Here is a 17554-nt window from a genome sequence, read left to right as displayed (position 1 = left end):
TAATCAATCTTTCCAAATAATTATTACAAACTGTTATTGTCAAATTTAAAAAGGCTATTATTTTGAGTTGAAGTGCGTGAGATCGGAGGAAATAAAGTCTTGGAGAAGTAAAGCATCTTTCTGGAAGGCTGAGATTGGGAATCCGGTCAATTCGACCCGGATTGTAATCTAAGCCCCCCCTTTCTCCCCAACAGGTATGGTAGTAAAGCTACAAGTCTCCATCTGGTTGGAGTAGGATTATCATACATCCTCTTTCTCTCTTAAAGGTAGTGTACTGACTAATTTATCAAGGCTGATTGGAGCAGGATCTCATGCTATTGCGCTTTCTCCTTAAAGGTATTTCTCCCACATATTTCCTGGTCCTTCGAGCCGGATTGTAATCTAAGCCCCCCCTTTCTCCCCAACAGGTATGGTAGTAAAGCTACAAGTCTCCATCTGGTTGGAGTAGGATTATCATACATCCTCTTTCTCTCTTAAAGGTAGTGTACTGACTAATTTATCAAGGCTGATTGGAGCAGGATCTCATGCTATTGCGCTTTCTCCTTAAAGGTATTTCTCCCACATATTTCCTGGTCCTTCGAGACACCGAGACAGAACTAGTTCCACGTCCTCCACGAGGCTGAGGTGCTACACCTAGAAGTTTCCTCCACGCCTAAACCAAGTCTGCTCTTCATAACCTCAATTCACGGCTGTCTTGAGTTGCATCCATCTACGGGATTTGAAGACTTTTCACTCTCGGCAAGACAGGAGGCAAGACAGTATTCACCACGCACGGCCATTTTGGGAGTTGCAGTCTCTGATCTTCAGCTAGACAAGGCGGCAAAATGGCAACACACATGTCATCGAATGATGAACTCAAACGCTTGCACAGGGAGAGAGGCGATTGCAAGAGAACACTCACACTTCTTCAGAAGATGCTACCAACGACAAGTATCACTGAATCGCTCTCTCAAACACTCACGAATGAAGTCTATGCAATTCAAATGAAGTTCGAAAAGATCCATCATCAACTTTTGGATGCCACAGAAGATGATGAGGAACAGTCACTGAAGGAAGAAAAGGAAGCTGATGCTTTTCTTGAGCGATGTCTAGACATGAAGCTTCAACTTGGGGCTCTTGTCGAACAAAGCAGGTCTCATACCACGGGGTCTGGTCAAACTCTTGACACGAATGACATGGCAACTGTTCTCACGAATCAGACAGACATCCTGAGGAAAATGATGGAAATGCAAAGAGGTTCACCGTCTTCCGGGAATCAATCTCGCACAAAGCTTCCGCATTTGGATCTTCCAAGGTTTGATGGTCAGTATACGGATTGGCTGAACTTCCGAGATGCCTTTGAAAGCACTATCCACAACAATGAAGACCTTAAGCCATATCAGAAAATGCAGTACTTGAAAATGGCACTTAAGGGCAGTGCAGCAGAAGACATAGGTAATGTTCAGATTTGTGACGCCAATTACGAGCCCACATGGACCAGATTGAAGGAAAATTATGAGAAGAAGATTAATCTGGTCGAATCATTCATTGATCAATTTATGGCTCAGTCTAAGAAGAAAGTGGATAGTTTCACTGACCTTCAAAATGCTGCAAGGAAATATCGTCAGATATTTGACAGCTTGAATGCTATGGGAGATGACTGTATGAAGCTCGATGTATGGTTGATCTACCTCATGAAGCTCAATATGAGTGAGCAATTTCGCACAAAATGGGAGGAAGGTAGAGATACGGAGAAGATGCCAGACATTGAGGATTTCTTTAGTTTTCTGAAAAGGACTACTGATATCATGCAGCGAGCAAATCCTGGATCAATTACAAAGAGTTCCTCTAAAACTGAAGACAAGGGCTTTGTCAAATCCAACAAGGGAGGAATTAAATCTCACCACACTGAAGTTCAGAAGGATCTAATGTGTGCCCAATGCGGAGAATCTCATGTGCTCTACATGTGTGACAGTTTCAAGATGCTGTCAATCGACGACAGGAGGAAATTGGTGAACAAATCCCTCCTCTGCTTCAACTGTCTTAGGGGGAAGCATTCCTCTAAGAAATGCCAATCACAATCACGGTGCCGTTACTGCGGTCAGGCACATCACAGTTTGCTCCATCTTGGATCGCAAACAGGGCAGTTTGGAAACCAACCTTCATCTCAACACAATCCAAAGGCTGTCCAGACTTCTGGTCAGACACAAGTTGTACAGAACTCTGTACAAGAACCACAACTGAAGCTTCAGGATTCTACAACGGTTCCTGACACTTCTCAAGTCTCTACAAAGTCCATGGTAACTACACATCACTCATCGGTGCTCCAGCGTGCCCTTCTTCCCACTGCCTTGGTTCATATCAAAGATGTCAGTGGAGAAGATCAAGTCTGTCGTATCCTGATCGACGGAGGAGGAGAGTGTACCATGGTTTCCGAGGAGTGTGCTCAACGACTCGGACTTCCGAGAAGGAATGCTAGGATTCCTGTGACAGGAGCAGGAGAAGTGACAGTTGGATACACGAAGGGAATTGTTCAACTGAACATTTCATCACTACACGACAAAGTACGTAAGATCCAGGCGGATGCTTATGTCATGCACAAGGTCACTTCGCTCTTGCCACCCGTGTCTTTGTCTCATAAGGCATGGTCTCATGTCGACTCACTGATGCTTGCTGACCCAACTTTCAAGACCCCGGGGAAGATAGACGTGATTCTCGGTGCCGAGTACGCTCATGAAGTCAATCTTCCACACATTTTGAAAGGCAAGGAGGACGAGCCCATCGCGCAATTGACTATATTCGGATGGATCGTTGCAGGAAAGGTTGAAGGTCAGCCTCAAAAGATAACCTCTCTACACACTCAATGCAATCTAGACGAGACTCTCAAGCGCTTTTGGGAGACTGAAAACGTTCCTCGTGAGAGGAAGAAACTTTACACTGACGAGGAGAAGCATGCTGAGGAGCATTTCTCCAAAACTCACTCACGTGACGAGACGGGACGTTATGTGGTAAGACTGGCGTTCAAAGACAAGCATGACGCTCTGGGTGACTCATCATCGGCAGCAATGGCGCGACTCTATGCTATGGAGCGACGATTTGCACGCAACCCTCAATTTCACACAGACTACAAGAAGTTTATGGATGAGTATAAAGACCTGGGTCACATGGAAGAAGTTCCTCCCGAGGAACTTATCAAGCCTGACGCCGAGAAGTACATCTTACCACATCAAGCAGTTTTGAGGCCTAGCAGCGAGACAACGAAGCTCAGAGTTGTGTTTGATGCTTCGGCATCTACCCGTCCTCGGAATCCATCTCTCAACGACATCCTTGCGGTCGGCCCAATACTACAAGATGATCTACTGTCCATACTGCTGAGATTCAGAACCTACGAAGTGGCATTTTCTGCTGACGTGGAGAAAATGTATCGGCAGATCTCAGTGGCCCCCGAGGATAGAGACTATCAGCGCATACTATGGCGCAATGACAACTCCCAGCAAGTGAAGACATTCCGTTTGTCTACTGTGACGTACGGAACCTCTAGCGCTCCATACCTAGCTACCAAGGTGCTTCAACAGATGGCGCACGATTATTCAGATGAGTTTCCGGAAGCTTCCAAGGCCATCTTGAATAGCTTCTACATGGATGACCTTCTCTGTGGTGCCTCTAACATGGAAGAGGCCCGAAAGCTTCGCCAGGACATCCAAGAGGTTCTACAGCGAGGAATGTTCTCTCTCCGGAAGTGGTCTTCCAATTCTAGTGGGCTGTTAGAGGAACTTCCACCTGACATGCAAGCATTGTCTCCTGAAGAGGTCAAAGGACAATCGAAGACAATCACCGCCCTAGGGCTAAGATGGTCTCCAGGATCTGATGAGTTCTCTCTCATCATTGAGACTCTATCCAAGGTCACCACCAAGAGGGAATTTTGCGCAGCCACGGCAAAGATTTTCGACCCATTAGGCTTCATTTCACCGGTGACAGTGAAACTGAAGTCCATGTTCCAGTCGCTATGGCTCACAGGAATCGGATGGGATGATCCAATCCCGCAGGATTTGTCTGATGAGTATCAGAAGATGCTTTTCCAGTTTGGTTGCCTGAAGGATGTGAGCATCAACCGATGCCTACCCTCCACTGATGGTGTCATCGAGCTCCATGGGTTTTCGGATGCTTCCGAGAAGGCCTATGGTAGTGTCATTTACGCGAGAGGTCAAGACGCTCATGGGAATATTATGACAAGCATTCTCATCGCAAAATCTCGAGTGGCTCCCGTGAAATGTGTCTCAATTCCACGTTTAGAATTGAACGGCTGTCTTCTTCTAGCGGAACTCATGGAAAAGGTGAAGGCAGCAATTCCCAACAAAGATGTCAAGATGTATGCGTGGACTGATTCCATGGTAGCTCTCCAGTGGATCCAGGACATGCCACGGAAGTGGAATACATACGTGGCTAATCGTGCAGCTCTAATCCAGGAGATTACACCACCAAGTATCTGGCGCCACGTACCCACTTCAGACAACCCCGCGGATTGCGTATCCCGGGGAATCTCACCCGAAGAACTCATGGCTCATCAACTTTGGTGGCACGGACCTCAGTGGCTTCTGAGGGAAGAGGAAAACTGGCCAGCTAATCCAGTGAAGAAGTGTATCACGAATGAGGAAAAATCATCTAAAGTGAAAGTGTTTGTGACCCAAGAAGAAAATGACACAAGTGTTATTGGTCAGCTGATTGCCAAAAACTCTAATTACTTAACCACGATTCGCGAGTTTTCTTATGTGCTTAGGTTTATTCACAATTGTTTTGCAAAAGAGAATGACAGATTGACTGGATTTCTCTCAGTGAGTGAACAAAATCAGGCTCTGAATCGTATTTGGGCTGATATCCAACAAAAGTGTTTTCCTGAAGAATACAAGTGCTGTGTCAGTGGAAAAAGTGTACCAAAGTCGAGCAAACTGCGAAAGCTAGTACCCTTCTTGGATGACAACGGTGTTATGAGGGTTAAAGGGCGTCTACAGAATGCAGATGTGACAGATGAAGCGCGCCATCCAATCATTCTACCCTCTCAACACAAGTTTGTCCAGGATTTAGTGAGATTCACGCACGAGATGTATCTCCATACAGGTGCAACTCATACCCAGTGTATTCTTCGTGCGAAGTATTGGATCATTGGGATGCGATCTCTCGTCAAGGGAATCGTCAGGAAGTGCGTGAGGTGTACAAGAATCCGACCAAAATTGGAAACCCCCTTCATGGGAGATTTACCTGCAGTCCGGGTGCAGCGAAATAGACCATTTTACAACACCGGCTGCGACTTTGCGGGTCCATTCCAGTTTCGATCGTCTTATCTCCGGAAGTCAGTGATAACAAAAGGCTACCTGTGCATCTTTATCTGCATGGTCACGAAATCAGTACACCTAGAGGCTGTCACGGATTTGAGTACTGAGAAATTCATCGCAAGTCTTAGACGTTTCACCGCCCGCCGTGGTCAATGTGGCACTCTCTATTGTGACAATGCCACAAATTTCGTGGGAGCGACAGGAGCCAGCCGAGACGAGAGAATCAGGGGAATTCGAGATCATAACCACAAAGTAGTCAAGTTCATGTCGTCCCTTGGGACTCAATTTCACTACATCCCCGCTTATTCCCCCACCTTCGGAGGATTATGGGAGCGTGGTGTTGGCAGTGTCAAGAGCCACATCAAGAAGGTCATCGGAGACACTCCACTGACGTATGAGGAATTCTCAACTGTGCTCGCACAGATTGAGGCATGTATCAACTCCCGGCCTCTGTGTGCCATGTCCTCAGAAGTTGATGATCTTCAGCCACTCACGCCAGCGCATTTTCTAGTGGGTCATCCACTGACTTTGCCACCTGGACCTGAACTCATGGACATGAACCCAAACAGACTGTCACGATGGAATCTCCTTCAGAGATTTGTCCAACACTTCTGGCGTCGTTGGCACCAGGAGTACATCACGACACTACAGAATCGACCAAAGTGGTGCACTAGCACGAAGAATCTTGAGATTGGAGATCTGGTGTTGGTGCGTGAACCGAACATGAGACTTTCATCATGGAAGATGGCACGGGTCATAGCAACTCATCCAGGAAGGGACAATGTTGTGCGAGTCGTGACCATCAAGACGCAGGAAGGAATGCAGAAGAGGGCTGTGAACACCCTAGCCAAACTTCCAGTGGATTCTTCTGTTGAGGATTCCCTCAACCCGGGGAATATGTGAGGAATTTATTGAGCAACTGCTCATTGGTTCAGCCGGGTGGAATTTGGTAAAGGGAAGTTTGGTAAAAAGTCGAGTCGAGTTATGTCAAATGTCTCTAGCACACACGTTGAAGAGTAAAAGACACGCGGAAGGTTTTTGTCAAGTGAATTAATGCAAATTTATCCTATTTATAATCAATCTTTCCAAATAATTATTACAAACTGTTATTGTCAAATTTAAAAAGGCTATTATTTTGAGTTGAAGTGCGTGAGATCGGAGGAAATAAAGTCTTGGAGAAGTAAAGCATCTTTCTGGAAGGCTGAGATTGGGAATCCGGTCAATTCGACCCGGATTGTAATCTAAGCCCCCCCTTTCTCCCCAACAGGTATGGTAGTAAAGCTACAAGTCTCCATCTGGTTGGAGTAGGATTATCATACATCCTCTTTCTCTCTTAAAGGTAGTGTACTGACTAATTTATCAAGGCTGATTGGAGCAGGATCTCATGCTATTGCGCTTTCTCCTTAAAGGTATTTCTCCCACAACTATTTTGAGGACAAAACAACTTTTAATAATTTGAAAGTTTCTTTTTGGTCTTGGGACATCATTTAGGGATTAGTCGATTAATCCTTTAGGGACCTTCTCAGGGTTTAAACTTGGAGGTCAGAAAAAATCAATTTTTCATTTCTTTTAGAGTAAAACATGATTCAAAAGACCCAAAAACATTTTTATGGACACCAGTGTCAGTGTTCAAATCTTCCTTAAAGGGTCCAGTAAAGTAACAATTTCTCTAGACCTTATAAATAGGGGAACCCCCTTAAAGACCAAATTGTTTTCTTTGATAAAGACTTTTAATATTTTAAAGTGCCAAATTTTTTAAGCATTTGTACTAAAATCTGACAAACCTTACCACAAGGGAGCTAAAATTAAAATATCGAAAACTTCATGTACTTCTGCTAGGAAGAGCCTTACGAACCTTTAAAGAAATCGGAAAATTTCGGGAGAAGAATGAGACACATGAAATTTTATTACCCTTTAACTTTGAATAGTAAATTTTTAATTTTTATTCTAATGACTCCGACACACCTTTTAGACCAGAAAAATTTCATAAACTCAAAATTCGCAACTCGCAACCCTTTCTTATGCCTATCCCATTCTTTCGCACTTAAAATTGGATCAAACTAAATGAATTTGTTTTCACATTAAAAAAAAAAGAAGAAGAATACGGACAGTAAGACAGACATATGAAAAACTTTTGGGAAGGAAAGGAAAACGAATTTCGATTTCATTAATTTTACCTGACATAAAAGGTGTGTCGAAGTCTTAAATATTTAATTTAAACTTCTAAATTTAAAAAATAAATATTTCATAAGTCTCATAGGTCATAGCGGTTAAGTCCGAATTTGGATTAGTTTGTATCAAACAATTTATTGCTTACAAGGTCGGAAACCATGTAACTTCGGAACTGCAAAATATTGAGCGTAGACACATGAAAAGATAATTGAAGAAAAATCATTACAATTGTAGTTAACAAACTCTGAAAATCCTATCCACATTCTTAAAATTCAAATATTTTATTTTCCTTGTTTCGTTTGCAAACTTTTCTATTTATCATCAAGTAAAACCTTCTAGGTCTAGGTTCCTATAGAAAAATTGCAGTATTAGGCTTTTATGGTATGTGTCTCGGCTAATTAATAAATTTTCTTACTTAGCAGAAAATTTAACTGTTCACAGGAAATTTGACTGTTTACACAAAATATTACTGCTTGAAGAAAAATTTACTGTTTTTCGAAATTTTAGTGTTCCCAGGGCATTTTTATGGCCTTAGGAAACTTTTGTGTTCTCAGAAAATATTTTACTGTTCTCAATTTCACTGTTCTCAAAAAAATTTACTGTTCATAAAAATTGTTACTGCTCACACAAAATTTTAACTCTTAGCAGGCCATTTTACGATATTTTATTGATTCTGTGAAATTTTACTGTTTGCAGAAAATTTTACTGTTTCCAGGACATTTTTCTGTTAGCCGAAAATGAAATTGTTCACAAGAAATTTCACTGTTCGCTGAAAATTTTACTGTTCTCAGAAAATTTTGCTGTTTTTTCTGTAAACAGCAAAATTTTCTAAATTTTACTTTTCGCAAAAACTCTCGTTGTTCTCAGAAAATTTTACTGTTCCCAGGCCATTTTCTGGTTAGCAAAAACAAGACTGTTTGAAGGAAAATTTTCTGTTTGCTGAAAATGTTGCTCTTTGCAGGAAATCTTACTGTTTACAGAAAATTTGATTGTTAGCACGAACTTTAACTGTTCTCAGAAAATTTTACAGTTCCTAAGAAATGTTATTATTCACAGAAAATTGGAATTTTTCGCAAGTTAGTAGAAAATTTTCTGCTTTTAAAAACTTTTCCTCGTGAAAGGAAATTTTACGATATTTTACTGTTTTCAGGAAGTTTCACTGTTCGCTGAAAATGTAACTGTTCCCAGGATCTTTCACTGTTCGGGATATTTTACTATTCCCAGAATATTTTACTGTTCGCGGAAAATTTGACGGTTCCTTAGAAATTTTATTGTTCACAGAAAGTTTTTCGATTCGTAACATTTTTTCTTGGCAGAAAATTTACTGATCACGAAAACCGACTGTTTACAGAAAATTTCACTGTTTGCAAAAAATTCGACTGTTCGCAGGAAATTTTATTGTTCGCAGAAAGTTTCACTGTTCACGGGAAATTGTACTGTTCACAGAAAATTTTACTGTTCGTACAAACTGTCTTGTTCTCAGAAAATTTTACCGTTCCCAGGACATTTTCTTGTACGCAAAAAAATCTACTGTTCAAAGAAAATTATACTGCTCTCAGAAAATTTTTCTCTGCAGGAAATTTTACTGTTTACAGAAAATTTGATATTTGATCGCACGAACTTTAACTGCTCTCAGAAAATATTACTGTTCCTAAGAAATGTTACTATTCACAGAAAATTGTTACTTTTCACAAGTTATCAGGAAATTTGCTGCTCCCACTGGCAATTTTACGATATTTTACTGTTCTTAGGAAGTTTAACTGTTCTCTGAAAATTTTACTGTTTCCAGGACCTTCTACTGTTCAGGAAATTTGATTATTTCCAGGATATTTTACTGTTTGTAGAAAATTCGAGACTGTTCCTAAGAAATTTTTCTGTTCGCAGGAAGGTTTCCTGTTCGTAAATTTTTTTTCTTAGCAGGAAATTTACTGATCGCGGAGATCGACTTATCACAGAAAATTTAACACTTCGCAGAAAATTTTACAGTTCTTAAGAAATATAACTCTGCTTAAAAAACTTTACTTTTTACAGGTATTTTTAGGAAATTTTATTGTTCTCAGAAAATTTAACTGTTCCTAGGATAGTGTACTCTTCTCTATCAATAAGTATTAATCTGATAACGGTCTTTAAACCTAAGGTTTATTTTTGTGGTATTAATTCTTAAATTTTGTTAAGAAATTTGAGAACTAATACCACAAAAACAAACCTTAGGTTTAAAGAATTCAGATTGATACTTAATAATAGAGGACAGTATAATATCCAAAACTTTATCCAAAACAATATCTAAAAAATGTGTTCTTAAATTTCTTAACAAATTGATTTGTTGGGAAAATTTTGACTAATGATTGTGTATTAGGGAAATTGATCCAAAGAATCTAGAAAAATCTGGTTCGATTACAAATTCAAATAGTACCAGTAATTATTGAATTATCTCCTTTTAGGATTTGTTTGGCCTTTAAGCCCTTTAATCCAATGCAACCGGGGTTAACTGTGAACCATCCTGTGACCACCTTCGAGGTGTGACGCGCGTACTTCATGGGGAATGTGCGGGAGTGAAAGAAAAAGAAAGGCGAACATGTATGTCAACTATGAAATCGTGTCTTGGGAATAATAGAGAAAAGGTGTGTATGGTGGCAAAAGGAAAAGGCCTCTGCGGGGTAGGGCTGTTGGGGGATGAAGGAAATTGTCGGTGTTTCAACATTGCGTACTACCCCCACGTATAGAAATTTGCCAGCAACCTCAGTTGGGTATATATATTGCTGAGATACGAAGATTTCTCTCGCAACCATTTGCCATCTATTGTTGCCGCTATATATGTGCATAACTTATTAACATTCCATGCTGAAAGTGTAATTTTGTGTGATTTGAACAGATTGTGTCACCATTTTCACACTCATAAATCCACCTCGCGTGTGGGTGGCTGTTTATAATTTACCCCTATGTGTCGAGTATATTTTCCCGCAGGAAGGCACAATGCCGAGGGGATGGAGATATACTTTTTTTTTCGGGGTGGATGAGGACTCCAACACTTGCAATAAAGTATTCTTTTCATCACCGTGGAAGCTCCCTCACATGGCAAACGCAGTATGGAGCTTTTGTGAAAGTATTGGGGGGGATGGAAGGCCTTCATTAACACCCCCTTGTCCGGGTTCGTGCGAGAGTCAATCTGTAATTAAGACATTGAATGGGAGCTCAGAGAGAAGAATGGCTGTGATTTGGGTTTGCCGAGTCAACCCCAAGACTTGGAAGGAGGTTTCTCTGCCCCCTTTGAATTTATTCATTAAGGAATCACCCGTGATGCCGAAACGCAAAAAGCTCCACCAGATTAGATTGAGATTATTTGATATGTGTGGCTTTGGCTTCACAATTATCACTGTATCTCTTGGCACTCTATCAGGCCTCCATGTGGAGCATTGTTATATTACATCCCCATGGACGACCAATCCCATTGACGAGAAACGCTTCCTTATCATCCCATCCACTCGTTCATCCTCGAGCTCTATTCAATCTTGCCTCCATTTCTTCACCCAGAAAACTGCTTCAAAGCTCCAACGAAGAGCTTGAACTTTTTCACCTAAGAGAAAACTTTAATCCTTCATTAGTTCCCCATCGTGTTACAATAATATCTCTCAGGTGAGCTCGCAGATGGGATGGATAAACGATGAGGGATATTTTGTCAGAACATACTGCTGTTCTGAAAACTTCATCTTTCACACAGAAATTGTTACAAAATAATTTTCCAGGATTTTCTGCACAAAGCAGCTTTTTATTGCTCCAGCTCTACGTACACGGCAATATATTTTATACCCCTCACCCCTATATATTCTTCGATATCTTTTAGTTTTCTGTCCCCGTTATTCAAGTAGTTCAGAGAGTTCGATGTTGCTGAAAATTGCGTAACTTTGATTACTTTTACGTATAGGCCGAACGATTTGAGATAGGGACATGGGGTTTTCGGAGAACCTACCTATAAGGAAATTAAGGGATCGTTGACATAAACTTAATCTTTAACTTACGTGATTCTGGGCTTAGCAATGTCGAGCAAATACGTATGGATTCTTTGGGGTTGTCAGTCATACGACTTCTTGTTGGCAACCCATTTACCAAAGATACTTCTATCCAATTTTAGCGCTCAGGAGTAATCGTCTGTGATGTGGTGGTGCCATGATACATAGCCCCGACCCGACCGTTATCCTTCCTGATGATCTATACTTTAAACTGAAGATTTGATGATAGTGAACAAGATATCATTACGGGCCTCTGGGTGGTGACCGTTTAACCCTTTAAGGACGATTGGAACACCGGTGTTCCATAAAGAAAATAATTTTTCCTGACCACCTAAAGTTATTTTTTTTCCTATGTTTGTACATAATTGCAAAGTAGAAGGTTAAAGGAATCTAGAATATTTTTTGCAAGTAGTAAATATTTAAGCTAAAAATGGCGAATTTTTAAATTCTCAAATTCATAATTGATTTTATTTATTTTTTATACTTCTAATTATTTTTAACCAAAACCCTTTTGGCAATAAAAACTACAATACTCATACGTAATATTTTAATTAAAGCGAAAAATATTATTCATTGGTATTTTCTGAAAAAAAAAAAATATTTTAAATTTTTAGGCTATTTTTGTCTCTATCGTTCATAGAGGCGCAAAATACACCGAATCAGACTCTGTTGGACTTCCTAAGGTTAGATGTAAGACTTATCATTGATTATGTTTCCCAGTTTAATTTTATTGTTGATTTTCAGTCCGTAAAAAGTGTCTCGTCATTAAAGGGTTAACTAAATAATCTTCTTTTCAAATCTTAGACCGGTGTTGTAGTGAGACTACTTCCATGCTGGGAAACAGGTTAAGAAATTTCAGGGGCTGAAAGAGGTAGGAAACATTGGAGCTTGACTATGAAGCATGAGCGTACAACACTTTATGGTCCGGTTCAGAGTGTCTTTTGGCTTGTAACCATAGACTAGGTTTAAGTTAAACTGGTTTAGGTTAAACTGCGGGATGGGTGCCCACCAATGGTCCCCGCGTCATTGAAAGCACATGTTTGGCAAGGAATAGGTCGGATTGTTGGGTCCTATGAGACAGTAAGAGTATGTACTTAAATATTGATCTAATTGATACATAAATTGAGAAATCCCATATAAGCTTGATGTTTATGGTAGAGATACGTGCTAATCCAAGCTGAAAATGACGAAAAATAGTTGTGAGTGGACTAGATTGGTCGATGCCCTATTGAGAATAAGTTTCATGTAATTTGTTGGATTGGTTAAGTATTGCGATAATAAATAAGTCTAACTCATTACAAGAAAGAGTACAGTTCTAAGTATATATAAGATACTTTGCGTTACGTAGACTGTTCATAAAACTCACAAAGAATAAGATCGATTCAGCCTAGAACTCTTTTAGGAATGGACTATATGCTTCAAGAATACAAAATTGATGCGGCCTCCGGTGGATCGATGGTGTATACCATGACGTTAGCTCATTACAGGATAATGGGACTGGAGTACTCTGGAACGTTCTATCCTGAATTAACTTAAGGCAATCCATTTGTAGTAGAGCCGATAGTTACCCGACGTAGTTTACTGGCAATAATGTTACTGGTAATGATCCTGACTATTCCCTGATTCCTCGTCTCTGACAGAGAAATGAGTCTAAGGGGCCAAGTAGACTCAGGCTGACCTCGAGAATATTCAGCCTGTAAAATTTGGTACTAAAGATTTATCCCAAACTGTTATACATCAGGGACTTAGGATCATCCATTAGAGGTCCATTAAAGGTATAATAATACAGACTAAATATTTTCGAGTATCACTCTGAGTCTATTTGGGCCCTAAGAGTGACCTATAGAAGGTGTGACTGTCAGTCGGGATCCGAGATCTAAACGATTCGATAGATTGAACGACAACTTTTAAAACGATTTAAGGTTTAAAAACACCTAAGATTTTTTGCGTATTTTTTAATACACTATGAATATTATCCAAAAAATTAATCATTTGTTTTAAATTATAATTACATCTTAATTAGTTTTTGAAAAATTACTGGTTTACACTTTCTTTTTCAATAGTATTCATAAATAAAAAATAAAAACGAACTAAAAACTGAATTGAAGGACTCTTTTTTAATTGTTAACGATTTGTAACAGGTTGAAACCGATTTATATTTGTTCTAGACTCAAAGACCTTTTCATTGATTCCATATTCACCCCAAATTGACTTAAAAATGCTTACTTAAGTGTCTTTTTAGCTTTAAACCTTAAAAAACCATTTGACGGAATGACTCACCGTTATTTCCGAATCCGTGAATTAAAAACAGTTAGACTTGTTTTTCTAACATCACGAGTATATGCTTACAGACAATTGAAGCATTTTGAATGCAATCATATTTTTTGTATTAGATATATTCAAAAGGATGTGGAGATCATATTTCTTGACCGATTAAGATAAGTTTGGATTTATTTGAAAGGTCTTCGAATTTTGGACCAGTAGGAATTCATTAAGGATTCAAATAGATAACATAAATCAGTAAATAAGTAAATCATTTCTATGACCGCAGAACTTGGGAATCGATTAAAAACGGTGGTAAATCGATAGACTAAACAACTAAAAGTCATACCATGCACCACAAAAAGTAATTTTGAGAAACGTAGCACAGAGAATTTCGCGAAGGATGGATTAATCTGCCACCCCTTTTTCTGTCTTGTGGATAGAAAGCGGAAACTGCAGTAAGTGGATGAGACATAAAATACTATATTAGTTGGTGTCTGGAAAGATGAAATGAATGCTAATCTAAAATGAAAGTGATCCACACTAATAATTGTGAGTGGTGAAAATTTCTTCCATCCAAAACACTGTCATCCTCCGTCTCGAGATATTCTCATCATCGTTGTGGAGAAGAATTGGTCGGAGGAGGATTGGATGGTGAAGATGGCAACATCATCATGCTGATGCTATTCCCACTTGATGTGTATCAAATTATGTGAAAATGCATATGGGAACTATTACCCCGAAAAAAGGAGAAACATGTCCATCATACCCAAGGATATACTGTTGAAGAGGAAATCAACGAGTTTTTCCCATCCATACGGGGAGGCAACTTATAGAAGGAAAAGTTGATGAGAACACATTTTCTCTATGAAATATTTATGTATCACCGAAAACTTTTCCTCAAACCCTCAAAAGGAAAGAAAAAAAATAACTTCCAACACTATGTAGCACAAATTCTTCTTCGTCTCTTCCAGTGAAATGATCCTTCCTTCCTCCTGCAACATACTCCAATATCGCATTCAAACGTGTAAGAACATTAGAGGAAAGAAACACCATTGATGATATGGAGTGTGGAATATTATAGTGACATCATCTATGTTGTAATAATACACTCAGACAAATTGAAGGGTGGAATATTGATCTAGAGATAATAACCATAGAGAAGAATTCCTTCTCATCAATGCTACTTCTCTATGAACGTATAAATGCATTACGTTTCACATTGAATTGCAAGTAATTCAAATAAATATATCTATAAAATGAAATAAAATAGTTTTAAAATAAATTAAACTAATGGCCTCTACACACTCGAGAAATTTATGTCCATATTGAAGCAAATTCCCTACCCTTGTCTAGGAAAAACTCTTCAATATGGACAAAAATTTCTCTAGTGTGTAGAGGCCATAATACTTAAAAGTTCAATTTATAGCCATTAGGACTAAGATTAAAATTACAAAATTGATCTGGGTTATAGTGGGTTTAAATAAACATAATTTTATCGATAAAAAGCGAAATAATATCTAATACTTATATACGTGTTTTAGAGCCATCGTATTATATAAATTTTTATTTCCGGAATTTTCGACTGAAAGGCGTCTACACATTCGGAGCAATTTTCATAAAAAAAATTCTTTTTCGAAGGAGATTGTCTGCATCTCTTTAGGTGGAAACATCAAAATTACGTCAAAAATGCATTTTTGACGAACGCTGTTCCCAATGTGTAGAGGCCATAACGTTAATAATATTTAAGAGGTTTTGGGAATTAAAATAAGTAGGGTAAAGTGGTACAAGTTGAACAGTGGTACAAGTTGGACAATGGTACAATTTGGACAGGGCTTTTCGTCTTGATAAATTTAGTACTTCATTTTTATTTGTATATTTTTAATGCTTTAGTTTTAAAATTTGGTTCCTTATGCTTAAAAACAAATTTTGTACTGTATTTATCAAGAAAAAAGCCATGTCCAACTTGTACCGGCGAATTGTCCAACTTGAAACACTAATTCCAAATTATACACTTTACCCTAATACAATAGCATATTTGTCGTTTTAGCATTCCTATACCATTATTGTGAATGAGACTTTTCGACCTTTAAAGCGGGATAGAGGAGACTGAGTCTTGGTCCAGCGACATGAAGACAACTTAGGGTTTACCTCAAACTTAACGATTTATTAGACTTAAGATTTGAGTTCGTAACTTAAGGGATATTGGATCCTCTCCTGCTCCTTAACACTAAACCTACCAAGACCCGGTAAAATTGATCGGTTTAAAGCGACATCCGGTCGAAAAGCGTGGACGGGCTCATCATTATCAGGCTAAAAATAACAGTTATCCATATTTGCCGAGGGTGGATTCCCCTCTGCACTCTATTCGGGAAGAAACTGCTCATTTCATCGGACAAGAGAAGGAGTCACGATATTGGCGCTTCCCAGAAGATTGAAAAGCACCCTTGGATTCAGTCAAGAATAAAGGTCGACAGTGACCATATCTACTCCCCAATGTTCAAGGAGGCGAGCTTGGGCATCCACGGCGACCAAGGAAAGGGGCAAAGATCTCGGCACTTCTTGGAATGTAGTACAGCATTTTCGGTCCTAATCCTTTCCAGTGGCATTGCCGAAAACAATGGCTGTGGCACACAGCTCGAGGAGGCGAGTTCAGGAATCAGGAAGGGGAAAACAGCCTCGGCGCTTCCCAAAGGGTGGTGAACCACACTGGGTTCCAGCTCAATCCCAATTTATTGCCAAAGGTAATAGCGGGCCCTCATTGATAACTTAACCTTTCGAAGAGACAAGCCAAGCCATAGGGTGGAATCACCACATCTCGCCAGTGCCCCACTTCTCGCCACGTACATTGAAATCGCTATTTTTCACGATTTATGAAATAAATGAGCCGCAAAGTTACTTGTATTTTTTATTACTGCTACGTACAGAGTCGAAAAACACTCATTTTTTGTTTTGAATTTAAATGTTTGAGCATTTTTTAGAGGAATATTTTAAGCAAGTGCATCGAATCCAATATTTCTTACCAAAAATAGTAAGTGTCATGAAACTTTTATCGAACAAAATTTTCGATTTTGAATCAATAATTTGCCTATTGAAAATTTAATTACATTCGGCGAATACATAAAGTTTGTATTTAGTTAGTTAATATTTCATTTTATATTATTTTTATATAAAAATAAGCCATGACGGAAAGTGGTAATATTCTAAAATTGATTCACCACCTGTCGCCATAGCTTTTCAATATGCGACGCTAACTTCACTTCATAGATTCTCAGTTGTCAAATCTACTTTGTATACTTTCTGCAATAGTCTAATAATTTGATTTCTCAAATAAAAGTTAAGAAAAATCATTTAATGTGAGTAATAATAAGGTGATCATGAGGAAAAAGAAATGCTGAATGTATTATTTGCATAATATTGCTCAAAATAATCGAGTTTGTACTTTTTCAAGTGGGTGGCGAGAAGTGGTTACAGAACTGGCGAAAAGTGGTAAAAAGTGGCGACGAAGTGGTTATTTTTGCATTGTTAATAAAAATTAGTTTTTTATGTACTTCCACGTTGAATTGTAGGACAATTGTTTTGAAGAATCTAGAGCCAATATATCTAAGTAGCTTTGTGTCAAATTTGAGTTATCTGATAATAAGGGGTCAAAAGTTATAATACAATTAATTTCACTTTTTCCTAAAAGTGGCGATAAGTGGTTACTCCACCCTATCTGTTCGAAAATCTACCGGAAGCCTAAAGTGCAAGTTCATACACCCACCGCTTTAGCGCTGATTATTTTGGCATTTCGAATTTCGATAT

At 39.1% G+C, this 17554-nt stretch overlaps 1 protein-coding gene across 1 annotated transcript; it reads left to right on the top strand.

Moving 5' to 3' along the window:
• The first annotated feature begins 824 nt into the window (after window positions 1-824).
• Window positions 825-6212, top strand: LOC129799310 (uncharacterized). The gene has a single exon (XM_055843062.1). It carries the CDS (start codon window positions 825-827, stop codon window positions 6210-6212), a length of 5388 nt encoding a protein of 1795 aa, XP_055699037.1.
• The last annotated feature ends 11342 nt before the right edge of the window (window positions 6213-17554 follow it).

The sequence above is a fragment of the Phlebotomus papatasi genome, chromosome 1 (assembly GCF_024763615.1).
Source record: "Phlebotomus papatasi isolate M1 chromosome 1, Ppap_2.1, whole genome shotgun sequence".
NCBI lineage: Eukaryota > Metazoa > Arthropoda > Insecta > Diptera > Psychodidae > Phlebotomus > Phlebotomus papatasi.
The sequence above is the reverse complement of the archived record's forward strand: the minus strand, read 5'-3'. Positions and strand labels throughout refer to the sequence as shown.

Coding starts and splice junctions, on each gene's coding strand:
- LOC129799310 (XM_055843062.1), top strand. CDS start 825: ATGGCAACACACATGTCATCGAATGATGAACTCAAACGCTTGCACAGG.